This window comes from Mirounga leonina, unplaced genomic scaffold (assembly GCF_011800145.1).
Source record: "Mirounga leonina isolate KUSES-001 unplaced genomic scaffold, KU_Mleo_1.0 Mir_171, whole genome shotgun sequence".
Classification (NCBI taxonomy): Eukaryota; Metazoa; Chordata; class Mammalia; order Carnivora; family Phocidae; genus Mirounga; species Mirounga leonina.
The window spans coordinates 10,225,727-10,252,462 of NW_023270436.1; the positions used below are offsets into that span (position 1 = coordinate 10,225,727).

General features: G+C 51.6%; 1 protein-coding gene and 1 long non-coding RNA gene across 2 annotated transcripts; one reads left to right on the top strand and one right to left on the bottom strand.

The window, feature by feature from the left end:
• OAS3 (2'-5'-oligoadenylate synthetase 3) lies at positions 1-18,011 on the top strand. Its single transcript, XM_035017045.1, is given in 17 exon segments — positions 1-177; positions 2,627-2,767; positions 2,769-2,916; positions 4,581-4,756; positions 5,800-6,038; positions 7,439-7,592; positions 8,026-8,370; positions 9,477-9,759; positions 10,080-10,255; positions 11,037-11,287; positions 11,720-11,864; positions 12,593-12,766; positions 14,056-14,341; positions 15,400-15,575; positions 15,880-15,916; positions 15,919-16,117; positions 16,881-18,011. Coding segments are annotated over 17 exon segments (3,321 nt in total). The 3' UTR covers positions 17,095-18,011.
• On the bottom strand, positions 13,547-26,710 carry LOC118018491. The gene is made up of 2 exons (XR_004681420.1): positions 26,068-26,710; positions 13,547-14,797 (listed from the first exon to the last, which is right to left on the bottom strand). It is a non-coding gene; the product is annotated as an uncharacterized LOC118018491 (long non-coding RNA).
• Positions 26,711-26,736: the final 26 nt, after the last annotated feature.

Genomic DNA, 26,736 nt, shown 5'->3' on the forward strand with positions numbered 1-26,736 from the left:
ATGGACGTGTGCCTCACCCCCGCCGCCGGCCTCGACAGCCTGGTGGCCCGCAGCCTGCAGCCGTCCCCCGAGTTCCTGGCGGCTGCGCGGCGCGCCCTGGGCGCCCTGGCAGCCTCCCTGCGTGAGGCCGGGGGCCGCGCGGCTGCGCAGCCTTGGAGGGTGCTGAAAATCGCCAAGGTGGGCGCCGCGGGAAGGGGGGACACCTAGAAACAGGGACAGTCCTCGGAGGATGCCGGCGCATTACCACGGGCTTTGCGGACCACGACGGTTTCTATCCGCTCTTTTCATGCAGCGCACTTGCTATGCGCCAGGGCTGTTCGAAGTGCCCTGAAAATAGACTGCACACCACAGCCGGGCCGGGTAGGGACAACTAACCCCACCTGACACATGGGAAACTGAGGCACAGAGACGAAATAATGTGTCCAAGCTTGTAAGAAATCCAGCCAAGATTCAAAGCCAAGTGGTCTGATTTCTTGCATCTCCGCTTCTGTGGGCGGCCTCTCACTGGTTCTTTCATTGACTCCCTCAGTCCTTTACCGGGTCCAGACAGACTCCAGTCCTCACACCATGCCTGACCCTCAGGGTGCAGAAACATACATACAGAGCATTCTATAATAGCCCTAATAGCCTAATTGACTGAGAAACTACCCAATAACAATAAACATGGTCTCGTTAAATGAATCATCCTTCTTAATCCCCATATTCAGTGAGGTAGGGATTCTTGTCCCTGTCTTATGACTTGGGAAACTGGGACTGGGTGCGGGTGAGCCCTGCCCAGGCCACTTTTTGTCACTTAAATGCTTCACTGCCACTGTGACCTCAGGTTGCCCACAGACTCAGGGAGACGGGCGACACCTACTATATCCTCTTAGCGCAAACTCAGGGGCTCCAGGGATGCAGCGAGGGAAGCTGGCTGGGGTAGAGGGGACTTGGAGCTTGTCAGGGAAGGGATGAGCAGGGGATGACCCCAGAGCAGCTAGTGGTTTCCTAGGGCTGAGTCTTAGCTTGGGAGGTAGGAAAGGGGAAGGAGAAGGAGAGACTTGCAGCCTATGAAATGTGGAGGCAGATTTCTGCCCTTGGAGGTGGACAGGAAGAATTTCTTTGGAGCAAGAATTTAAGAATCTTTAAAGCTGTGGCATCCTTTGCTTCCCTGGAAAACCTGGAAACAGCTCTCGTGGTTGAATGTAGCTTATGGCCTTCTGATCATTCCAGGCTTTGAAGGAGACAATGGTGAAGTGGGTAGGGCTAGGGGCTACCTTTCCAGTCTTGAGATGCTGCTCCCTGCAGAAAGGGCTCCTTGGAAGAATGGCTGATTCCAGGGCTGGAATAAGATGTGCAAGATGAGCCTGGGGCTTCTAGGTGGACCAGAAAGCAAGGAAGGGGTGGCAGGCCTCTGCAGTCCTGTCAGAAGAACCCCCACGCCCGGGGCCAACATGAAGGGGCTCCCCTGCTCCAGTTAGGACCACCAAAAATTGTCTCTCGGCATTGCCAAATGTCCCCTGGGACAAACGTCACCACCCTTCACTGGGGATCACCATGTTCGAGATGCCCATGAAAGCGTATGCAGATGAAATGACACAGTGGCTGGAATTTCTTTTCAAATCACATAAGGAGGAAAACAGAGGTCGAATAACTAGAGCAAATGTGGCAAAAGTCTCTTTACAACCCTCTCTTCTTTTGTGGTAGGTTTAGACACTAAAAAAAAATATATATTTTTAGTGAATTAATCTATGGGGGAGGGGGTGCAGGAAGAATGTAGGCTTGGGGCCCCACCTCCCAACCTCCGGAACTGACTTCCTGAATTCAAAGCACTTGGTGCTGCCTCTGGGCAGGGCGCTGGTAAGCAAACTTCCCTGCACTTTCGTTTCCCCGTTTCCTCCTTTGTAAAGTTAGAGCAATGACGGCACCTTTCTCCCAGGCTTGTTGGGAGCTTCGCTGAGATGATCGTGTGCAAAAGTGCTCAGTCTACAATAGTCCTCTTTGCTCTGCCCCGTTCCCCCTTGGTTGGCAGCCCCCGATGTGAGGAGCGCGCTGCAAAGGAACTGGGATACCACTGGGGTAATTGGCGATCCCAGCTTGGTGGGGGAGGTGCCCTGGAGGGCTAACCCTGGTTCTTGTCTTTTCCTGGCTGTGTTACTCACTTCACCACCCTCAGCCTCACTGCCTCGTGTAACCACAAGTAAACCACATCAGGGGTATTGCCTGGAAGTGAGATTTTACAGGTTGGCAGACATTTGACAGAACTGCAGGCACAGAGGAGAGACTGATCGTGTGTGAGTTTCCTTCCCAAGTCCTCGGCCCGCAGCTTTGCAGAAAGAAACACCTGTCAGAAAAGTCCCGAACATTCAGCAAGTCATATCGTAGCTCTGGACTGAATCCCAGGCAAAGGTCACAAACGTGTTCTGCAAACCAGAGTTTGTTTCACCCACAGTTAAAAAAAAAAAAAAATTAAAAAATTTTAAACTCACGAAAATGTTCAAAGTTGGTTGCCAACATTTAGAAATCACGGATTCACAAATGAAAATGGCTTTTCTCGAAAACTCATAGCTGGCTGTGCTCGACCTGCATTTCTGCATGGCGCCAAATACCAGGAGCTGTGTGCCCATGGTCTCCCCTTTCTCTGCAGGGAGGCTCCGCCGGCCGGGGCACAGTGCTGAGGGGTGGCTGTGATTCTGAACTTGTCATCTTCCTTGACTGCTTCAGGTCCTGCTACGAGGACGAGGGTGTTCACCGGGCAGAGATCCTCAACGAGCTGCGGACCCTGCTGTATACAATCCTGGTGTCAGAAACCCATCCGCCGTCTGAGCTTTGAGTTTCCTCGGCAGGACAGGCCCAGGGTCCTACAGTTCCGCCTGGCGTCCATGGACCTTGAAAACTGGATGGATGTTAGCTTGGTGCCAGCCTTTGATGCTCTGGGTGAGGGGTGCCTGGCCCATTCCAGGCTTGGGGGCAAGAGCATTAGGAGTAAGACAGAGCTTCCTGCCCTGACCTTTTGTGTGGCCTGGGCAACTCTCTCTGGGCTCCAATTTCCTCACTGAACATACTGAGTCTGGGCCAAGAAAGCCCAGTTCCTCCTGGATCGGTAGTCTTGCTGTCCAGATGCTCGGCCCTCGCTCAAGCAACTGGGGAGACTTTCCTTCAGCCACTGCCAAAACAGTGCTGCTCAGCCCTTCCATAAATACCCCAAAGGAGAAAGCAAAGGGGCATGCACCCGGCAGCAGGGGTCTGGGGACAAGGCCAGAATTCTGCAAAGTCTTGTCTTTTATCTTAAAACCATTAATGTGATCTTTGCATTCCCCTTCATAATATATCCATCCTTGATTTAATATAATAAGGTGCCCCTGTGCCCACATTTGTAAAATGAGGTTAATAATAATGGGACCCTAGTTATCCATCTTACGGAGTTTTTGGAAAGGCTGTATGCGTTAAGGTATGTGATGAATTTTGAAAGGTGCCTGGCGCATGATGGGGCTATATGAGTGCTTGCTCTTCTTCTTCTTCTTCTTCTTATTATTATTCTCCACTATTATTATTATTATTATTATTATTATTATTATTATTAACCATGATGCCCTGGGAGATAAGTCTCTTGAGTTTATCCAGTTATGAGGTCCTGGAAGACAGCCACACTCTCCCCATCTGGTACACCCACCCTCTGGGTATGCAAACATTAATCATAATAGCTACTCCTTATTAAATGCTTCACTGTTCCAAGCTCCTGACGTTTTATCTCATTAATCCCTCCAAACAAACCTGTGAGAACTGTACTGTTGTATCTTCCTTTTTACCAAGAGGGACGCTGAGGCACAGAGACGGATAGTAACTCGCCCAAAGTCACACAGCAAGTAAGCGGTGTCAGGAACCTGGGCAGTTATGGAGAGGGCTTACTTTTCCCAGGCCAGGCCCACAGGAAGTGGTGGAGGGAAAGGCACAGACCATAAAGTCAGCCAGCTTTAGGTTCCAATCCTATCTCCATCACTTGTCAGCTATGTAACCTTAGGAAGAGTACTGAGTTTCTTCTCTGTGCCTTGGGATCCTCAGCTGTGAAATGAGGTGAGGAATATTTGCCTGATCAGGTTTTGGTGGGGCTATGGGGGACTCACGTGAAACTCTCAGCCCAGTGCCTGCCTGGAGTGTCGTGAGCACTCAAACAATATTAGCTATCACTGCTAAGGCATCAGGACCTTTTGCCTTTTACTTCTCCAGCTTCGTTTCCTTTCCCTATGGCACCGATTAATTAAAGGTATGTATGGTGGTATTCTGGTGCCGCCTGAGGGAGCCTCGGGGAGGGCAGAACTGCCACATTCTAAGTACTCCTGACTCAGCTCGAAGCATCATTTCTGTTTAGCCACCTTGGAATACGGCTGCTCTTCTTCAGCCTGGCCCTGGGTTTGGAAGGAAGGGACCTTTCCTTCTGGTCTCGAGCTTTCCTCTCTGCCTCCTAAGAAGCTCCAGGCTCTCTTCCTCATCCTCCAAACCCCCCATGTTAGTGGATTCTGCCCCCTGCCGCCAAATTCCCCCCAGTTTCTCCATCCTGTGCCTCAGAACCCTTCCTGACTTCAGGCACTTCACACCCCCAGGGCAGCTCAGTTCCAATGTCAAACCTGTGCCCCAGGTCTACTCGACGCTTCTCAAAAGTGGCTGCCAGGGCGGCGAGCACTCCGCCTGCTTCTCAGAACTGCGGAGGAACTTTGTGAATGTTCGCTCGGCAAAGGTGAAGAACCTGATCCTGCTGGTGAAGCATTGGTACAGTCAGGTGAGGCCACCACCAAGGGTCCTTGTTCCAGGCACTCGTGATGGAATTTGTGATTTCATGACAGCGAGAATATTTTCTTAGGCTTCGCAGCCATTCATGTGTCTCTTTATGGGACTTGCCTGTTCATATCATTTGTTTATTATTTTCTACTGCGTTAGCTGTCTTCTTGTTGTTGGTTTGTTGGAGCTCTTTATATAGTCTGGGTGCTAATTCTTAGGGAGTTGATATAATGCAAATCTATTCTCCTAGTCCGAGGCTTGTACTTTCACTTTGTTCATAGGTCTTTTGTCACAGATAATGTTTGAATTTTAATGTAATCAGGTGCATTCATCTTTTTCTTATGTGATTTGTGCTTTGTGCATCTTGTGTAAGAAGGCTTTGCCTATCCTGACTTTCTAAAAATTATTCTTCTGTGTTTCCTTTCAAAAGGTTTTAAGATTTTTCTTTTCCTGTGGTGTTAGGGCTTTGAAACTACTTGGAATATTTTATGTATGGTATGAAGTAATGTGGAGTTTGTACACCTCCCGTCCCAGCCTCAGGAATAACACCCTCCCTCCGAAATATTCATGTTTGTGGATAGGCTCTTGTGTATTGAGGGAGGGGTGCCCAGCTTGTGCCTAGAAATGAGAGATCAGGCCCCGCAAAATCTCAGGGCACATGGCTTGGTCCTTCTGTTGGACCACTCATCATAAAGCAAGTCTAGGATGAAGAGGTCCTGGATTCCTGTTCTTGCTCAGCCACTGACTTGCCCTCTGACCCTGGGCAAGTTCTGCCATGCTTTCCTTTGGGGGATCAGTAACAGTTTCATAATACCCACTGGCCTCTCTCTGACTGCTCCCCAGTCCCAGGAGCTTGGATCTCATATGAGCCCACAACTTGGCTGAAGCTCCAGGAGTGAGGGCAGATGAGAAAGATCAGGTTGCTTCTAGAACACAGCATCTCGTCCCAGGCTTCAGCCTGTGGGGTCCGCGCCCCAGAGACTGAGAGATCCAGCAAAGTTCTGCAGAGAGCTCTCTCCTTCCCCTCCCTTTACCCTCTTACAGGTGTGCCAGGAGGAGGAGAGGAGGGAGATGCTGCCTCCGGCCTATGCCCTGGAGCTGCTGACGATATTCACCTGGGAGCAGGGCTGTGGGAAGGATGCCTTCAGCCTGGCCCAAGGCCTCCGGACCGTCCTGGGCCTGATCCAGCAGCATCAGCACCTGTGTGTTTTCTGGACCCTCAACTATGGCTTCGAGGAGGCTACGGTCAGCCAGTTCTTGAGGCAACAGCTTGAGAGACCCAGGTACCTCCCCACACCCCCTACCCACTCTCCTGGGCTTGGGCCTCGGGAGATAATTAACAATGATAAAACTGGGTGGGCCTGCATGGGGGCCAAAGCCAGGCACTGCACGTGGCTTCCTCATTCCGTGGATTCAGCCCCAGAGGGAAATTACAATCACTTGGGGCAGTTTTTGTTTTTAAGATTTTATTGATTTATTTGAGAGAGAGAGCACAAGTGGGGTGCAGGGGCAGAGGGAGAGGGAGAAGCAGACTCCCTGCTGAGCAGGGAGCCTGATGTGGGGCTCGATCCCAGGACCCCGAGATCATGACTTGAGCTGAAGGCAGACGCTTAACCCACTGAGCCACCCAGGCGCCCCTCTTGGGGCAGTTTTTAAAAAGATTTTTCTTGTGTGAACATATCGTACGTGTGGACATTTTAGCGACACACAGCATACCTATCCAAAGGGCACATTTTGATGACGTTCTATAAAGTGAACGTCCCCGTGAAACCACCACCAGGGGCACCTGGGTGGCATATTGGGTTAAGCGTCTGCCTTCGGCTCAGGTCATGATCTCAGGGTCCTGGGATCGAGCCCCGCATCGGGCTCCCTGCTCAGCGGAGAGCCTGCTTGTGTTCTCTCTCTCGCTGTCTCTCTCTGTCAAATAAATAAAATCTTAAAAAAGAAAAGAAAAGAAAAGAAACCACCACCAGATCAAGGGAGAATATTTCCAGCACCTCAGGAGCTTCCCCTTTCTCTCTCCCGATCAGGGACATCCCAGAGGTGACCCCTTCTGTTACCCTTCCAATCCTGTCTGTTTTAAAATCTTACTGAAAGGGAATCACACGGCATGTACTTTTGTGTTTGACATCTTCTCAACATTAAATGTTTGAGATCCTTCTGGATCATTGTGTGTACTTGGTTATTGTTGCTTATTGTTTTTGCGGCTGAATAGTGTTCCATGGTGTGAATTTATCACAGTATGCTTCCCATTGTGCTGATGATGGACATTTGGTTGTTTCTGCCCCGGGACTGTTACAAGAAGGCTGTTAGGAACCGTCTTGTACATGCACCTCTGTGTGCGTGCACCGTTGGATACACACGTAGGAATAAGATAGCTAAGCCATGGCCGTAAGTCTTGAGCCCCTGGGGATAGATCCTCGTATCTTATAATTCTAATGTGCAGCCAGAGTTGAGGACCATTGATCCAATTTAATCTCCACAACAGCCCACGAAAGCAGGCACTGTTGTCATCCCCATTTTGCACAAAAGGAAACAGGCTCAGAGGAGATAAGTTATCTACCCCGGGTCACACAGCTAGAAAGTAGAAGAACCGGGATTGGAACCAGGTCTGCTTGACCTCAGAGCCCCTGATCTTAACCGTCGTACCAACCAGAACCTTCCTGTCCCTCTGGATTTGCAGGCCTGTGATCCTGGACCCGGCTGACCCCACGTGGGATGTGGGGGACGGAGCAGCGTGGCGCTGGGATCTACTGGCCCGGGAGGCAGGGTCCTGCTATGAGCGCTCGTGCTTTCTGCAGGCGGCAGGGGGCGCTGTGCAGCCCTGGGAGGGGCCCGTGAGTGAGGGGCTTCGGGGATCCTTGTTAGGTGTAAAGCAGCGCCTAATTCACATGCTCAGTGTTTGCTGAGCACCTAGCGGGCGCTGGGGCCGTGGGGTGTGGGACAGAGTTGCGGAGTGGGGGCTGCAGGCATGCAAACAACCTGCTCACCAAGCTGAGCCTGCTTGGAGGAACACCTCTGTGCTCGCGGGGTTACTGTCCGCTTACCACACCGTGTCCACCCAGCACAGGGGCCCTTTCTAGAATGGATCCCGTCTGTAAGGGCACCCTTTTCTGATCTGCACAAAGGCACCATATGGGCTACGGTGGCCCTCCCTCTTCCCCGCTCCTAGTCTCAGTCACCCTGACTGTCCATTGGGAGGGGGCTGGCGAGAGAAGGGATGGAGAAACTTCTATGCCTGTAAGACAACTCCTTCCTACACACTTCCAGGGCCTTCCACGTGCTGGGAGCTCAGGTTTAGGCCACCCCATCCAGCGAGACTGTGCCCAGAGGACCCCTGAGAAGAGCAGCAGTCTCCATGCTGTGCGCCCAGGGGCAGGGAGCAGGCAGCCGTCGGGCCCAGCTTCCGGCCCCTCGGGGGCTGCCTGCATCACCCCTTCCACGCTGGGGACGGCCTTGGATCTGTCTCAGATCGCCGGCAAGGACCTGGACCGCTTCATCCAGAACCACCTGAAACCAAACCCCCAGTTCCAGAAGCAGATCGGCAAGGCCATCGATGTCATCTTGGGTTGCCTTCGTGAGAACTGTGTCTACAAGGCCTCCAGAGTCAGCACGGTGAGTCGGTGCGTGGAGACACCGATGGGCACTTCCTAGGGCACCGCGTGAGGAGGGAAAGGAGCGGGGGGCCGGCAGGGCAAGTGGACATCCATGGAAGGGGCGTGTGCTGCCCTCCCAGGTATATATCTGAGTGCCAGCTTTTAAAAAAATTTTAATGATAGTTTTTTAAGCCGCTATTACCATAATCAGACCACTTCCGTCCTCTGCTCAAAATCCTCTGTGGTTTCACCGAGGACAATGGCCTCAAGGCCCGTAGGATCTGCTCCTGGTCTTTCTCTGACCTTCACTTACTCCATACTGGCCTCCTGGCTGCTTCTTGAACTCACCAGGCACAGTCCGTACTGGCTGGTGTCTCTTTCTGGAAGGCTCTTCCCCCATCCACTTGGCTCCCTCCCCTCCTTTAAGTCTGGGACCCAAGTCCCCTTCTCATGGAGGCCTGACTGCTCAATTTACAACTGCAACCTCCCTTCCATCCCCGGTCCCCTTCCTGATTGACGTGCCTCCACACAGCACTTTCCGAGGGCTTTTGTCTGCTGACTGTCCCTCACTCCTCTCCCCTTGCTAGAATATAAGTTCCAGGAGAGCAGGTACCTTTTATGTACTCCCGTATCTTGGTACATGTGAGTACTCATAAATGTGTTGAATGAATGAATGAATGAATGAATGGATTGATTGGTTGGTTGATTGATTGAAAGAGGCCAACAGAGCACTTCTGCAGGCCCCATCTGGCCCTGGGACCTCAATTTGCAACCTGTGGTCCAGATGTGCAATCAGTAGGTGCTGCAGATGTTGGGCTAAAATCTTTAATCCCTGACCCCCCTTCACTGCATCCCCCGTTATCTGTTGTTGCACGCTGGTCTGACTTTGTGCAGGGCCCCGGGGGTCAGAGGGCAGGTGCAGACAGATATAGTCAGACTCTGCCAGGCTTCTAAGAGTCAGAGATCACTGCCTCTGTCAAGGTGCCCCCGGACCCAGCATCAGTGAGATGCCCAGTAGTGTCTGGGCTGCAGATGGGGGGGGCGGGGGAGGGCAGCAGTTGGGGTCAGAGTCTGACTCCTGAGCTCAGGGACACTTGCGGGTCTGAGATGGTCCTTCCTCTGCAGGGGGGCTCGTTTGGCCGGGGCACAGACCTGAGGGGTGGCTGTGATGCCGAACTCGTCATTTTCCTCAACTGCTTCAATGACTATAAGGACCAAAGGGCTCGCCGCCCAGAGATCCTTAATGAGATGCGGGCACAGCTGGAATCCCGGTGGCAGGACCCAGTCCCCGGCCTGAGCCTCAAGTTTCCTGAGCGGACCGGACCCGGGGCTTTGCAGTTCCAGCTGGTGTCCACGGCCCTAGAAAGCTGGATGGATGTGACCCTCCTGCCCGTCTTTGATGCTTTGGGTGGGGGCTGCCTCCAGCCTGTGCCTTGGAGGCTAATTCCCTTAACCGCTATGCTACATAGCTTGTCTGGGGTCAAGATCACCCACCTTGCAGAGTTTTTGGGTGGATGAGTGAAAATTACTGAAAAGCACCCAGCACATATTTGGTGCTTAAAAAAAAAAAAGTTCCGATTGCTATTCTACGTTGTAGATTGTGTATTATTGATTGCAGTGCTATGTAATTAACGTTCAAATATTAATAAAGGCTGGTGAGTGGCTGGGTTGGGACATGCAGATGTCTTCGTTAGAGCTCTGTGCTCAGAGTATTTCAAATTTCCACAGGGCAACTCTGCCCCGGCGCCAAACCTGCGCCCCAGGTCTACTCGACTCTCCTCAACAGCGGCTGCCAGCGGGGCGAGCACGCGGCCTGCTTCTCAGAGCTGCGGAGGAACTTCGTGAACAATCGCCCAACCAAGCTGAAAAACCTGATCCTGCTAGTGAAGCACTGGTATGGTCAGGTGAGGCCTCCATACCCCCTAGCTTCTCCCTAGCAGGAAGTAGCTGCTGTCATGGCAACTGCCCCAGCCAATCAGCTCCTCTCTTAGGCAGACCTCTCCCTTCCTTCGCTTCTTATTGGCCATCCCAAGTAGAAGGACCACCTCCTCCATCCTCCACTTCCTGCCCAGACCCGAAGCCTCTAGCTGAGAGAAAATCTTTTCTCCATCAGGCGCCGAGTGTTCATTTCTTGTGGGTGGGGTTCACCATCCCTCTCTAGCTCATCAGTGTGCCTTCCATCCTCACACTGCTAATGCTTTCCCTGTTCTTGGCCGCCCCCAGCCCTAGCTTATGCTGTTCCGCCATCACTGTCCTCTGCGTAAATTGTACTAAATAACACCCTCCAGAGCGCCCCCACTAAACGCTAATCTGAATGCACTCGCAATCATGTACTCATTCAACAAACATCTACTGAGCACCCACTGCTGCTGACGTCACTGTTGCGACGGATGTCGGCATACCAAGCTTGAATATATTGCAGCCCCCAATCCTGTACGCCCTTTGAGGAGAGACTCCAGGCGGGGATCAAGCCTGAGATTCTTAGTCTCAGGTCACTGTGTGACTTTGGACAAGTCACTACCCCACCCCGGACCTCAGTTTATCCACCTGTAAAATGAGAAGGGTTCTGTTTTTTCTGTGGTTTTGTTTGTCTATTCCCCTCCCTCTCTAAGTACATAGGGCCATGCTTAGCACATAGTAGGTGCTCACAGCCACTCATTCTTTGATTGGCTTTGGGTGACATAGGTTGCAGCTCAGAACAAAAGACAGCAACCAGCCTGTGCCTCTCTGCCCCCCGTCTATGCCCTGGAGCTCCTGACCATATACGCCTGGGAGCAAGGCTGTGGGAAAGAGTCTTTCAAAATGGCCGAAGGGCTGAAGACCGTCCTAGAGCTTGTCCAGAAGCACCAGCAGCTCTGTGTCTACTGGACGGTCAACTATGGCTTTGAGGACCCGGATATCAGAATGCACCTTCTTGGCCAACTTCAGAAAAAGAGGTGCAGACCCACTTCCCCATTGCCTTCCCTTCATCATCCTTCTCCTCCCCCACTGTCGCCCTGGAGTCATCATTGTGTCCAGGAGGGGTCCAGGGTGGGCTCTGGGTGCCCCAACCCCACTCCTCGCTCTGCTTCCTTCTGGACTCTTTACTGAGGAAGCATGGACACGTGGAGCCCCCAAAGGAGCCAGGGCCAGTTTCATTAACACAATAAAATATCATTTCTGAAATTAAGGGGCCACCCAATACCTTCCTGACTGAGGCGGCCAGACAGGAACCCTACTGTGCTTGGGAGAGATTGGGCCAACCCTAAGGTCCTGACACTCTTCTCCTTCTCCCCAGCTCCCACACCCTTTCCTAGTCCCTCCCACACCCCTGCTCCTTCACTGATTCCCACCTTCCTCACCTGCCTGCCCATCCACTCTGCTCCCAGGCCCCTGGTCCTGGATCCTGCCGACCCCACCTGGAATGTGGGCCAGGGCAGCTGGGAGCTGTTGGCCCAGGAAGCAGCAGTCCTGGGGATGCAGGCCTGCTGTAAGAGTGGAGAAGGGACGTCTGTGCAGCCCTGGGATGTGATGGTAAGAGAGGAGTCCCTGGGGTGGCGGATGCTGTTGGGGCCCACTCCCAGATCGCCTTTCCCTGCTGGTGCACACATCCTCAGCTGCTAGGAGTGTTTGCTGCTGATGGCTTACAGCTGAGACACAGGTTGTTCGGCCCCAGCCAGTGCTTGAGTGACATGGGGTACAAAAGGCCCACCCTTGTTTGAAGGCGAGACCAGCTCTGTGATGCAGTTCTTAGTCCAGCGTTCCCTGTGGGATCAGGAAAAAGCTTTTTCCAGCTGGAGCCTTACTTAGCTCCTTCCCAGGCCCTCCCTACTTCCGTCACCCCCCTTCTCCTGCAGGCACTGTCCCCAGTTAACCCATGCACAGGAATCCCCATCACGGGCTCTGCTTCTAGGGGACCCCACTTAAGATGATAGCCAGCTCCCAAAGGGACATGATTTTATTGCATTTGCTATTTTTCAGCAGGATCTCATAACCAGTGCTTAATAATACAATCTGGTGAGGCATGGGCCTTGTTCTTGCCCCCATTTAAAGTGGGGAGACCAAGGCTGTGTGTTGGTGGTGGAACCAGAACTGGAAATCAGGTCCTGCTGATGCTACCCCAGAGACCTACCAACCAGCTGAGAAAGAAAAAGGTTATGGAGATCGTGAGAGTCTCATCCGCTTAGGATATCAAGAGTCAGGGCCGGGGCATTCATAGGGAATCCTGTCTCAAGCTGGCCCTACCCGGATTCTTTCCATAGCCTGCTCTCCTTTACCAAACCCCAGCTGGGGGCCTCGACAAGTTCATCAGTGAATTTCTCCAGCCCAACCGCCAGTTCTTGGCTCAGGTGAACAAGGCCGTTGATACCATTTGCTCATTCCTGAGGGAAAACTGCTTCCAGAATTCTGCTATCAAAGTGCTCAAGGTGGTCAAGGCAAATCCCCAGAGAGCTGTGGGCAAGGAGGGTCCTGCAGGCTGGTGATCTTTCCCAGACCAGGGCCAGGCCTGACCCACTTCTATCATCCTTATGACAGTCAGCACAAGGCCAGGTGTAGAAGAGAAACCAAAATGTGGTTGTGAGTGGATGGCAGAGAGAGGACCCAGATATGTCCAACACATCTCTTTTGGTTGCTTGTAACAGCCAACTCAAAAGGTGGAACAAAAGAAATATATTGGCTGATGCAAATGGAAAGCCCTGGAGTAGATCTACCATCAGGTACAGCTAGATCTAGGAGCCCATGCAGGGTCATCAGGACTCAGCTTTTCATCCCAGCTCTTGGCTCTGCCATTTTCTGTTTTGGACAGGCCCTTTCCATATGATGGTCTTTGGCATCTCTAAACTTCCAGAAAGAGGCATTCTGTTTTCTTAAAGTTCAAATAGAAGTCTTGGGATTGAGTCTCATTGGCCTGACTCGGGTTTATACCCATCCCCAAACTAATCCGTGGGGCTAGGGAGACATCATGCTCTGACTGGCCAAGCCTGGCTCATATGATGGAGTCAGCTGCACATGGACCTGAGTGTGGGGGAGGAGTGATTCCCCCAAAGAAAACCAGGATGCTGATCCCAGAAGGTAGAGGGATGCTGGGGGTGTATAAAAAGTCACATCAGATACAACCTCTGTCCACAATTGAAGTCACAAGTGAGACCCAGGTCAGCTCCAGAAGATTGTCAGCATAGAGTCAGCCAATGAAAAGTCCCAGGCCTGGTGATTTGTTGTGTGACCTCAGGCAAATACCTTCCCCTCTCTGATCCTTACCTTCCTCATCCAAAGCACTTGAAGATGATAACCTGGTTCACTGGTTGTCAACCGTGGCCTCACTTAGAATCATTTAAAAAATTATACTGATACCCAGTCCCCCTCCCAGGCCAATTAAATCACAGTCTCAGGGGCATAGGAGCCAGACATCAGTCATTTTTTAAAAACTCTCCTGATGCAGACAGGCTTGAGAACCACCAGTCAAAAAGAAAAAAAAAATCCCTCAAATCTCTCCCAGCCCCCAAACCCCCAAACTTGATAGAATGAGAAAGTTTACATTTGTTGAAGGGTTTAAACTTATGTCTTGCACATTTCTTTTTCTCATAATCATACTATGTATTAACCCCATATTGAAGAGGTAAAACAGAGAGGTTAGGTGACTTGCCAAGGTCACACAGCAAGTTCCTGACCCACAGACTCTAGCAGGAGTCCTTCAGGGGTCAAGCCACCTCTGTGTCCTCCCCAGGGTGGCTCTTTAGCCAAAGGCACAGCTCTGCAAGGCTGCTCGGATACGGATCTAGTGGTGTTCCTCAGCTGCTTCAGCCAGTTCACGGAGCAAGGGAACAGGCGGGCTGAGATCATCTCAGAGATCTGAGCCCAGTTGGAGGCATGTCAGCAGGAGATGCAGTTCGAGGTGAAGTTCGAGATCCCCAAGTGGGAGAATTCCCGCGTACTGAGTTTCTCCCTGACGTCCCAGATGATGCTGGATCAGAGCGTGGACTTTGACATGCTGCCAGCCTTTAATGCCTTAGGTGAGGTACCCAGGCATAGTCCTGAGAGGGGGAAAAGCGGAGGCCAGGCTGCCAGGGACAGTTTTTGAGGTTGTGCGGTGCACAATCAGAGCACACCTGTTCACCGCATAGGCCTTGTACACATGTATGTTCATCACCATTCTCCTGCAAAGTGGAGAAAAGGATACCTTTGTCTAATTCACACAGCAGTGCTACGTGGTCTCACCGTGGCTCTGGGCTGGGCCCTAGTCTCAGCAGTTGCACCAACATGATGGATGACCTTGGGTGAGGGACTTGGCTGCCTCGAGCACCAGTGTCATCCCTTGATGATGTGGGTATTGGGGCGTCGCTGTGCAGCCCCAGCTTTGAGTATTTGTGCGCGGTTCTCCTCCACCTGCCACAGACCCATAGGATCCATGAGTTCAATAAATTCACGGAGCATGTGCCCAGCGTTCTCCAGGCACTGAGGATAAATCCCTAAACAAAACACACACAGATCTCTTTGTATCTATTCAGTTCTGAGTTTGCATAGGGGAGTTTGCAGAGTGAGGACATCCCCTGTATCTGAATTTATTTGGTTCCCGAGGTTGGGAAAACAAGTGACAAGGAAGGGATTCATCCAGAAATGTATCTGAATCTACATCGTTCTTCAGAAAGCAAGAGTCTGAATATCAAGGAATGCCTTTAAGGGCAGTGAAACCAGAGGGTGACATCAGCTCACCACATACGGTCCTATTCCCTACCGGAGGCTCTGAGACCAAAGCTCTCCCTGTGTTAGAGAGGGATGAGCAAGCAGCCAAGAGCCGTTCAAGATGAGTTAGCTCCCAGCTGAGACTTTCTTCATGATAGGCAAACGGAAGGGTTGAAAGGGGGCAGGAAGGAACATAAGATATTTTAACACTGGGCCATGCCATGTCTGTGCTCCAGCTAAAATCACCCTGTGGCTCCCCACTCCCCCAGTGGGTCCCAGCCCAGCCATTAGGGAAATGCCCAAGTAGGAGATCCTGGAAGTCCTTGCTCAGTTGGCCCCAGCGGGACTCTGGGGAATGAACTGATGGTGGCCCCCTCCCTTTCTCCAGGCCAGCTGGTCCCCGGCTACAGGCCCCCATCTCAAGTCTACGTCGACCTCATCCACAGCTACAACCACGCAGGCGAGCACTCTACCTGCTTCACGGAGCTGCAGTGGGACTTCGTCATCTCTTGGCCCACCAAGCTGAAGAGTCTCATCCGACTGGTGAAACCCTGATACCGGCAGGTGTGGCGTGAGGACAGGGCCGCCCCAGCGAGGTCCTGGGTGGGGGCAGGGCCAGCCCTGGCCAGAACCCTAGGTTGGTGGAGCGGAAGGAGAGGTACTTCCCAGCCCATGGGACCTTCGTTGGCTTATCTGGAAAACTGGGCTAGGTCACAGGATTTGAGGGGATAATGCATGGCCAGGCATCTGACACATGGAGGTGCTCGGTAGAATTTGGGGGTGGGCTTGCCAGCTCTGGAAGGGGTCCCTCCTGCGCCTCTTCATTGCCAGTGTGAACCAACACATCCTCTTTCCCCTTATTCCCCAGTGCAACAAGATGCCCAAGGGGAAAGGCTCCCGGCCCCCCAGCACGGGCTGGAACTCCTGACAGTGTATGCTTGGGAGCAGGGCAGCCAGGACGCCCAATTCAACATGGCCCAGGGCTTCCGCACCATCCTAGAGCTGGTCAGTCAGTACCGTCAGCTCTGTGTCTACTGGACTGTCAACTACAACAACAAGGACAAGACTGTCAGAGACTTCCTGAACTGGAAGCTTCACCAGCCCAGGTTCTGGCCCACCCTCACCATCACAGAGTCTCAGAGATGGGGTTGCTCGCTCTCCCACATCCGGAGGGCACAGACCAGAGACAGCAAAATCCTCTTCCTAAGAGCTCCTTTCTAACAGGGACCTCCTTAGCACCTGAGGGACAGGCAGTCCGTTTCCTTGTCCCTCATAAATAGGGTTGCCAGATGAAGTGCAAGGCTGCAAGTCAAGTTTGAATTTCAGATAAACAGTGAATTGCTTTTTAGGATAAGTATGTCCCATGCAGCACTGGGGATATACTTATGTTTATCCAAAACTCAAATTTAACTGGGGCATCCTCTATTTGTATTTGTTAAATCTGGCAGCCCTACTTGTGAACCCACCAGGTAACGTAAGCATGTCTTATTCTTTGGGATCTTGCCTCCCTCTCAAATGGTGCAGAGAAAGCAGAGAAGCTTTCACAGATTCGTGATGCATCTCCAGTCCGTGGGTAATGGCCGCTTAGCATGGTATGTTGAAAAAGACTCTGAGGTGGTCCATCTGCCACAGATGTAGGAAGGGAGAGTGGTAGGACCGGTACCGTGATGAGTTACCAATGCCAGCTACCTGCTGAAGGGGTGTGGCCCAAAGGAACACAGTGATTGATTAGTGATGTCTGCCCTGGATGTAGAAGGGAGAAGTGGCCAGGGCAGAGTGTTGGGTGAGGGAGGAGACTAGTCCAACCAGTCTCTCAGGAGGACGCCCCGATGTTACCAGGAATAAGCCTGACTGTAATGGCAATTGCAGGCCCATCATCCTGGATCCAGCTGACCCGACAGGCAACCTCGGCCACAATGCCCGCTGGGACCTGCTGGCCAAGGAAGCCGCCGCCTACATGTCTGTCCCGTGCTGCATGGGCAGGGATGGCACCCCCATCCAGCCATGGCCAGTGAAGGTAAGAGAACCGTGGTGCAGCAGGGCATGCTTCATTGGGGGCAGTGGGCTCAGGGGAGGGCCATGACTCCAGCCAAAGGGGCAGGCCCAGCCATGGCCCCACGTGTGCCCCCTGCCCCATGTGCTGGCTGTCCCTGTGGTCTCAGCTTCGCCAGGAAGGTTAGGGCTAACCCACTTCTTCTATAACTTTCCCCCAGGCTGATGTGTGAAGGCCAGAGAGTCCATGTTTGTACCAGATGGGCAGAGGGACACCAGCCCTCGGCATGAGGAGACTCAGGGTCACCTACCAGATGTGTGTGTGCGTGTGCACGTGTGCGCATGAGAGATTGATCCAACCTCTCCGTCCAGCCTCCCATCTGATATCCCTGCCTCCCCACTCCGCGCTCTCCTCCTGCTCTGTGTAGCCAGCCCCGCTGATGCCCCCTTGTATCAGGTGGGCACTGGCCACCTCGCAGACTCCCCTCCCTCCTGTGGCCAGGCATCAGAGTCCAGGGTCCATGGGCTGGCAGCAGCCTGCTTTTCCAGCCTCCCCGCCATGACTCTGCTCTCAGACAGAGACTGGTGCATCCCACACTGCATCCTGCCCCTGCTGAGAGCGTCCTCCTCCTTCCTGACTTCTCTGCCCGTCCACACCAGCTCACGTATCCTGCTGAGGAGCTCCCTGAGCTCAGCCACTGGCCGGGGAGCCCGCCCAGACTGGCTAGTGTTGTCTGTCACAGACAGAGGGAGTGGGGCCCCGCGTACCCTGCAGTCCCTCCCGTGGGACGCCTGACTGAATACCTGTTATTTTCTTCCCCCTTCCTGTTGTACTCACTCCCCGTGTGCACATCTCGAGGCCATGCCCTGTTTGCCTTCCTGACTTTTTACTGGACTCTTGTCTTCTCTCCTGACCTGCTGGGACATCGCCAGTGGGATTCTCCATCCCCAGAGGCTGAACGTGAGCCAGTGCCCAAACAACAGTGCTCAGCCTGCTTCTCTCTGCCCCCCAGAGCAAATGCACCGGGTCCTTGCAAGAGGCACTCCTGACCTCTGGGCCAACAGCAGTGTCCCTTGTAGTCAAGGCTCAGCACGGAAAACAAAACAGTCCAAGAATCGTAAGCAGAAAGGGATTCCATCTAAATCCCTGGATGGTCTGGAGGAGCGGAAGGCAGGGGCCGCAACTGGACTGTGGGTTTGAAGATTAGAGCACCGCGGCCGAATCAGATTCATTGGCTGCAGTCGGGAGGCGACTGCAGCCGATGGCCCTCACACCCACAAAGCGGGGGGCCAGACCCAGAATGTGGGCTCCAGTGGCCACAGGCGAGGCTCAGGGCTTGCTAGCCACCAGCACGGCGGGAAGATGCCTTTTGTCCCCCGCCTTCAGCACGATCGAGATCACAGCCGGAACTCGGGTGACAGGGCAGGCACGGGGAGGAGCAGACGCCCGGCGCCCACGGCGGGCCTCGGGGACAGCACCCCCGCGGATGCACAGTGAACGTCTGTTGGGTGGGTGAGCAGGCGGTCGGGCCCCGAGGGAGGAGCCGGAGGAGACAGAAGGGAAGGAGCCACGACGCATCCCCCACCCCCCAGCCCCCGCGAGTCTCAGCGAGCCTGACTCTCCATGGCCCATGGCTGGGTGCTGCCGAGGTCCTGTAACACAGTAGCTCAGACCCGGGGGCTTATCAACCACAGTGTATTTCTGGCAGCTCTGGAGGCACCGTCGGGGTCTGCTGAGAGCCCCTTCCAGGCTGCACACCTCTTGCATCCCTCCGGCCTCTTCTTATGAGGGCGCGAATCCCATTCACGAGGACACCACCCTCAAGACCTTATCGCCTCCCCAAGACCACACCTCCTGGTACCATCACACCAGGAAGAGGGTTTCCACATAGGAACTGGGGGACACAGCCCAGGGCAGGGATGCAGGATGGGGGGGTTGAGGAGGAGCCCTCCCCTCTCTAGCGCTGTTCTCTGGGAGGGAGACCATGCCGGAGAGCAGGTCCTCTGCTTCCCCTGGGACTACAGCGGGGGAGGCTCAGACGCCGAGCCGGCTCGCACCTCCTGTGTGCCCCCCTGTGACGCTGAGGGCACACGGTGCTAATAAAGTCTCCTTAGACTCAACCTCCCTGACTGCCTGCATATCCGGGGGTGGGACTCTCAGGACCCCAAGTTACACCTTTGGGGTTGGCCAGTTCCAAGAGCTCAGGGCAGACACTTGCAGGCAGCAGAGACCTGCCCCGCCAAGCACCCAGCAGCAGGTGGGGGCCTGGCCTTGGTCTTGCTCGTCCTGGGAGGAACTGGTGGTGGGTCTCACTTCAGTAACTCCTACCTTCATGACACGGACTCTAGACCTGAATCCCCCCTAAAATGACTCTTGAATGAGGGGAATTGTGAGATGAACTTTGTGACTATCCCCAAATGGGGTAGCCCCAGTAGGTAGGAGTAAGGAGGACCTGTCACCTGGGCGGGGCTGATCCCAGCGGAGATTTATTTTACTCTAACTCCTTGGTCTCTGACAATGGCTACCCTGGTTTGGACATAGTACCCCACTGTCACTTTTGAGGGCTTCCTGATACAGCCAAACCCTTAGATAGACGTCAGTTCCAACTTGATTTATACATTTAATGATCCTAAAGATACAAAAATGCCCACAAGCACTTTCCCCGGAACTAGACAAACTGATACTAAAGGTCTTATGGAAACATACACATTTCCAGGAAAGTTCAGAAAATTAAAAAAAAAAAAAAAAAAAAAGAGCTCCAAGGAGGGAGTAGCCCCAGCCAGTATTAAAACTTACTGGGGGAGGGGGCGCCTGGGTGGTTCAGTTGGTTAAGGGTCTGCCTTCAGCTCAGGTCATGATCTCGGGGTCCTGGGATCAAGCCCCATGTCGGGCTCCCTGCTCAGCCAAGAGTCTGCTTCTCCCTCTCCCTCTGCTGGTCCTCCTGCTCATGCTCTCTGTCTCTGTTTCTCTCTCTCAAATAAATAAATAAAATCTTAAAAACAGAAAACAAAACAAAAAAAAAACTTACCAGGAAGCCAGAGCCTCACGGGCTAAAAAATAATGAAAATCTAAATGTGATCAATCAGCAATTGCAAGCTAAGCAGAGAGCCAGGGGGCCTTCCTGGTAACACACAAAGAGGCTCCATCTCCTGCAGCCAGAAGGCAGAGGAGAAAGAGGACCCAGTCCAGAAATGCAGCATGCACACAATGGTTTTTTTTTAATTTGTCAATTTAATTTTTAATTAAAAAAAAACTGTGGTTGAGATGTAATTCACACACTATGAATTTCGACTTTTTTAAAGTGTACAACTCAGCGGTTTGGGGATAGTCACAAAGTTCATATTTAGGATATTCACCAGGTGAGCCGTCACAAGGGGCATCCATTATCCTAATTCCAGATCATTTTCATCAGCCCCAAAAGAAACCTGAATCCCATTAGCAGTCACTCTGCATTCCTACCACCCCTTCCCCCCTAATCCCTGGCCACCACTGATCTGCTTTCTGTCTCTGTTATCGACACTTTGTACAAATGGGATCACACCATATTTGTCCTTTTGTGTCCGGCTTCTTTCACTCAGCATCACGTGTTCAAGGTGCATCCATGTTGCAGCTTCTACCTCCGTGCTTCATCCCTTCTTATTACTGGACAATATTGCACTGTATGGAGAGACCACGTTGTGTTTATCCAGTCATCCATTGGTGGGTGTTTGGACTGTTTCCACTTATGGCCATTATGAAAGAACGCTGCTGTGAACGTTGGTATATGATTTTATGCAAACATATTTTCAGGGCGCCTGGGTGGCTCAGTCGGTTGAGCGGCTGCCTTCGGCTCAGGTCATGATCCCAGGGTCCTGGGATCGAGCCCCGCATCAGGCTCCTTGCTCAGCAGGCAGCCTGCTTCTCCCTCTGCCTCTGCCTGCCGCTCCCCCTGCTTGTGCTCTCTCTCTTACTATCTCTCTCTCTGTGTCAAATAAAAATAAATAAAATCTTAAAACAAAACAAAAAACATATTTTCATTTCTCTTGGGTGTATATACCCAGGAGTGGAATTGCTGGCTTATATGGTAAGTCTGTATTTAGCCATGACGACCCACCCTAATGTGTCCCATAGCACTGTACCACTCACACCACCTCAGCAATGAGTGGGGCTTCTCTGAATCCTCCCCAACACTTGCTATTGCCTATCATTTTGATGATAGCCCCCCCCCCCCCCAGTGGGTAATCAGATCTGCGAACTAAGGTCAGGACCCTGCGTGGGAAAGAACGGGACTCTGACACACAGCCAGGGGACATAAGGGGTGGAGCCCCCAAAGATCTTGAGTCCCCAGATTCCTCTGAACCCTCCAAGCTGCACCCCTCCCGTTAAAAACTAGCACCTCCCCCCTTACAAGGAGACCCTGCAGAGGCCTCTCTTCTATAAATCATCCCCCGCCCCATGACCCGCACCCACTTCCCCTCCTGCCTGGTGAGTAGGACTAGGGCTAAGTCCCAGAAGAACCCAGCCAGGGATGCTGGGCCGAATAAGGAAAAGATGGACCTGTACCCCAAATAGCCGGACAACCCAGCCGGCGTGTACCAACAAAAGCCAGGTGGGTATGAGTGGGAGTGGACCCAAGGGTGCTTGATCAAGGGGCTGCTGTGTAAGACCGGATGAGGAAGAGTTTATTGATTTGGAAGTATCTCCTGGATTCAGGACTTCATACGCAGTCCAGGAGCCCAGAAGGTGCAAGCTTGCTGCTAGCAGAGCTTCTAGAAAAATGGGAAAGGTTAAGAGCTGTGCTGAGTGAGTTTTGAAGGACAATATTGCCTGAAGGATGGGGGAAGATGGGGCTCAAAGGTCAGAGAGGTGGACTTGAGGGGGTGGATATGGCACATAAGGCCAGAAGGGCCACCGAATTATCTCCCATGGAAAAGCAGAGAAGGCACCTTTACCGAGGCTGAGGAATCGGCTAGTGAGCAGACCCAGCATCACTAAGAAGCTCGAGTGGCCCCTTCCATAGAAGACATCATGGTCCCCTGAATAGCACTGGGGTTGGTGGGACCATGAAATAATATCAGCCATGAGACAACGCTGACCCATCAGGTGGACACAATTCTCCTGTAAAGGGTAGGGTCGAGGGGGCAGCCGGGAGGCCCTGAGCCCCAGAGAGTTAAAGAGCTAGTCATAAAATAGGGCGTCCCTAGGGGGCGCCTGGGAGGCTCAGTTGGTTAAGCGACTGCCTTCGGCTCAGGTCATGATCCTGGAGTCCCAGGATCGAGTCCCGCATCGGGCTTCCTGCTCGGCGGGGAGTCTGCTTCTCCCTCTGACCCTCCTCCCTCTCATGCTCTCTGTCTCTCATTCTCTCTGTCTCAAATAAATAAATAAAAATCTTTAATAAAAAAAAAAAATAGGGCCTCCCTAGGAGCAGACTAAATGGGCCACAAACCAGGAACTACTCAATTTGCACCATCAAAATACTTCGAAGACAGATAATTAGGACCCAGGGAACTTTCCCCCAAAATGACACCATCCCTTCCCCAGTGCTTCCCAGGGACCCTGTCTGTGACCCATGACAACTCCAGAAAACATATGATCCTAGAGCCGGGTGGGGGTGGGGGTGGGGGGAGGAGGCTATAAAGATCAGCATTAGAATAACTATTAAAAATTGAATATAAAGATCTATTCCTTATATGTGCTATAAGAAATGATAGCATTGTATCAAGGTTAAAATTCTAAATCACATCACTACTCTGTGTTTCTGTAACAAGATATCCATGTGCTTAGGGGATACATATTGAAGTATTTAGGAGGAAAGGGGTCTGGGTGATTTTGACATGTCACTATGGGTTCATCAGTTGTAACAAACGTTCCAGTCTGGGGGGACGGGATGTGGATAGTGGGGGGAGGCTGTGCATAGGAGGGCAGGGGGTCTCTGGGAAATCTCTAGGCCTTCTGCTTAATTTTACTTTAAAATACAAAGTCTATTTTAAAAAGAGAGAGAGAGAGATGGGGCACCTGGGTAGCTCAGTTGGTTAAGTTTCTGCCTTTGGCTCAGGTTGTGATCCCGGGGTCCTGGGATCAAGCTCCTCATCTGGGTTCCCGCTCAGCGGGGAGTCTGCTTCTCCCTCTGCCTCTCTCCCCAGCTTGTGCTCTCTCTCTCTCTCTTATTCTCTCTCTCAAATAAATAAATGAAATCTTTAAAAATAAGAGCGTAAAGGGGCATAATATCTGCAACATGCACTCAAATAGCAATACTGTAATAATACCAATAAGATGTCCATGTGGAGAGAATGAGGAACCAATGCGGTAAAATATTCTGGGGGAAGGGCATAAGAGATTTCTTTATACTCATCTTGCACGTTTTCTCAGGGTTTTAAATTATTTCAAAATAAAATGTTTTAAAAATAATAGTAAAGCTTGGACTTTGGGATCAGGTCATGAGGAGTTAGATCCTAGCCAGACAACCTACAAGCTATGTGACTTCCCACCTCTCTCTCCCTGCCTTCCTGTTCTCCTCCAGAAAAGGAGCCTGCTGGCCCCTGACCAGCCTACCTCTAGATGTGGCAGGAACAGGCCTAAGGACAAGGAAAGACCCTTACTGGGTGGATGTGGTAGTTAAGATTCTCCGGAGAACAGAAACAATGGGATGTATAGATCCAATTCAGGAATTGGCTTGTGCTGTTGTTAAGGCTAGCAAGTCCAAATTCAGTTGGTCGTTGCGGGGCCGGGGGTATGTGGGTGTGGCTGGAGACCCAGAAAGAAGTTGATGTTGCAGCTTGAGTCTGAAGGCCATCTGCTGGTGGATTTCCTTCTTCTTCCTCAGGAGAGGGCAGTGTTTTTTCTATTAAGGCCTTCAACTGATTGGACAAGGCCCACCTGTGTTATAAAGAGTATTCTGTTTTATTCAAAGTCTACTGATTGAAATGTTAATCTCATCTGGGGGGGTGTGGAAAGCCTTCACAGAAAGATCTAGAATAATGTTTGACCAAATATCTGGGTACCATGGCCCAGCCAAGTTGACATACAAAATTAATCATCACAGAGAAGGGCGGGCAGAGAAGGGCCCTGTTCTTCCCACATCTCAGGGATTTTTTTTGACTTCTGTATTATTTTTTTTAATTTTTTATGTTAATCACCATACATTATATCATTAGTTTGAGATGTAGTGTTCCATGATTCATTGTTTGTGCATAATACCCAGTGCTCCATGCAGAACATGCCCTCCTCAATACCCGTCACCAGGCTAACCCATCCTCCCAGCCCCCTCCCCTCTAGAACCCTCAGTTTGTTTTTCAGAGTCCATCGTCTCTCATGGTTCGTCTACCCCTCTGATTTCCCCCCTTCATTCTTCCCCTCCCGCTACCTTCTTCTTTTTTTTTTAATATATATTGCATTATTTGTTTCAGAGGTACAGATCTGAGATTCAACAGTCTTGCACAATTCACAGCGCTTACCAGAGCACATACCCTCCCCAGTGTCTATTATCCAGTCACCCCATCCCTCCCACCCCACCCCCCACTCCAGCAACCCTCAGTTTATTTCCTGAGATTAAGAATTCCTCATATCAGTGAGGTCATATGATACATGTCTTTCTCTGTTTGACTTATTTCGCTCAGCATAATACCCTCCAGTTCCATCCACATTGTTGCAAATGGCAAGATCTCATTCCTTTTGATGGCTGCATAATATTCCGTTGTATATATATACTACCTCTTCTTTATCCATTCATCTGTCGATGGACATCTTGGCTCTTTCCACAGTTTGGCTATTGTGGACATTGCTGCTATAAACATCGGGGTGCACGTACCCTTTCGGATCCCTACTTTTGTATCTTTGGGGTAAATACCCAGTAGTGCAATTGCTGGATCATATGGTAGCTCTATTTTCAACTTTTTGAGGAACCTCCATACTGTTTTCCAGAGTGGCTGCACCAGCTTGCATTCCCACCAACAGTGTAGGAGGGTTCCCCTTTCTCTGCATCCCCGCCAACATCTGTCATTTCCTGACTCATTAATTTTAGCCATTTTTACTGGTGTGAGGTGGTATCTCATTGAGGTTTTGATTTGGATTTCCCTGATGCCGAGCGATGTTGAGCACTTTTTCATGTGTCTGTTGGCCATTTGGATGTCTTCTTTGGAAAAATGCCTGTTCACGTCTTCTGCCCATTTCTTGATTGGATTCTTTGTTCTTTGGGTGTTGAGTTTGATGAGTTCTACCTTCTGTATTATTTTTTATTGCTAGACAGAGGCAGCTGGTGGGAGCCCTCTGGGGGTTTCATTTTCATAGAGCTCTGGATGGACTTGCACATCCCCTCTGGCCTGTGCACTTCTGGGCCCGTGTCCCACCCTTGCTGGGCTGGGTAGGTGCCTGCCGAGGCCCCGCAAGTATTGACAAGCATGCTGAGGAACTGGGCACAAAGAAGCTCCCGCCTTCTGACACTCTGGGACTTATATGTGCCCAGTGATGTGTCGTGGAATGTTGGTGTGTTTGGTGGGGTCCGGAGCCGACTGCCAAGAAAGAATTCTTGAGGGGTCTTTGATGCAAAAATGGTGGTTTTATTAAAGCATGGGGACAGAACCCCTGGGCAGAAAGAGCTGCTACCCCAGGATTGTGAAGGGCAACTGATTATATACTTTGGGTTGGGGAAACTGAAGCTAAGGGAAGTTCCAAAAGGATTTTCCAATGCTGAAGAAGACTCACAGCATCCTGGAGGCCTTGCCATTGTCAAGCTAAGGTAGTTTTTCCCTCTAGCAAAGCATTAACGTTAAGACAGTTGGGAGTTTCCTGGAGGAACGTTATATTCCACCTGCCTCAAGTATTTGTCAGGCTTCAGGTTAGAAGGTATTTAATTTTATCTACATTTCCTTCTGCCTTTGTGTCCCACATCACGGCAGAACTAGAACCTGAGTCTGGCTCAGATTTTGCCTTTCTGTGTGTCCCTGAGCAAATCAGTCCCCTCTCTGGGTCCTTTTCTCCTCGCTGCTCTCATCGACTCTGACTTCCCAGGCCCTGGAGACAAGGGTGTTAAAAAGGAAAAACCAAGCCCCAAATGCTCCCCATGACTGTAAACCGAGACTTACTTACATTTTTGACCTATGCCTGGAACGTGACCTTTGAAGAGTCAGCCTGAGATTTCCCCATCAGCACTAGTGATGTCATCTGCTGGATAAACACTCTGCCGGCCCAGTCCCTTGGACCCAAAAAGATGTCCTGGCCTGAAACGGTCCTTTCTTTTCCTGTTAACAGCTTCTTGCTCCACCCTCCTCCCTGTAAAAACCTTCCATTGTGTAACAACTTCTGGAGCTCTTTCTACTTTCTAGGTGGGATGCTGCCCGATTTATGAAGCACTTAATGAAGCCAATTAGATCTTCAAATTTATGCCATTGAATTTTGTTTTTTGACAAGGGGAAAAGGGAAAGAGCCTCGAAAGATGACCTCAATCCCCTGTAAAAAGATGATTTGCTTAACAACTTCTTAAATAGCATTTGCCAAGTGCCCCCTCCCCGTTCTAACGTGAAGCCTACGAGAGAGGTACCATTGTTAAGCCATTTCACAGATGGGGAAGTTGAAGCACAAAGAGAGCAGGCGATCTGTTCAAGGACACTCTAGCATGGATCAAGCCGTCCTAAGGGGGCTCCAGAGTCTAAATACAAGGACACCCGGGGATGGGGCGCCTGGGTGGCTCAGTCGTTAAGCGTCTGCCTTCGGCTCAGGTCATGGTCCCGGGGTCCTGGGATCGAGCCCCGCATCGGG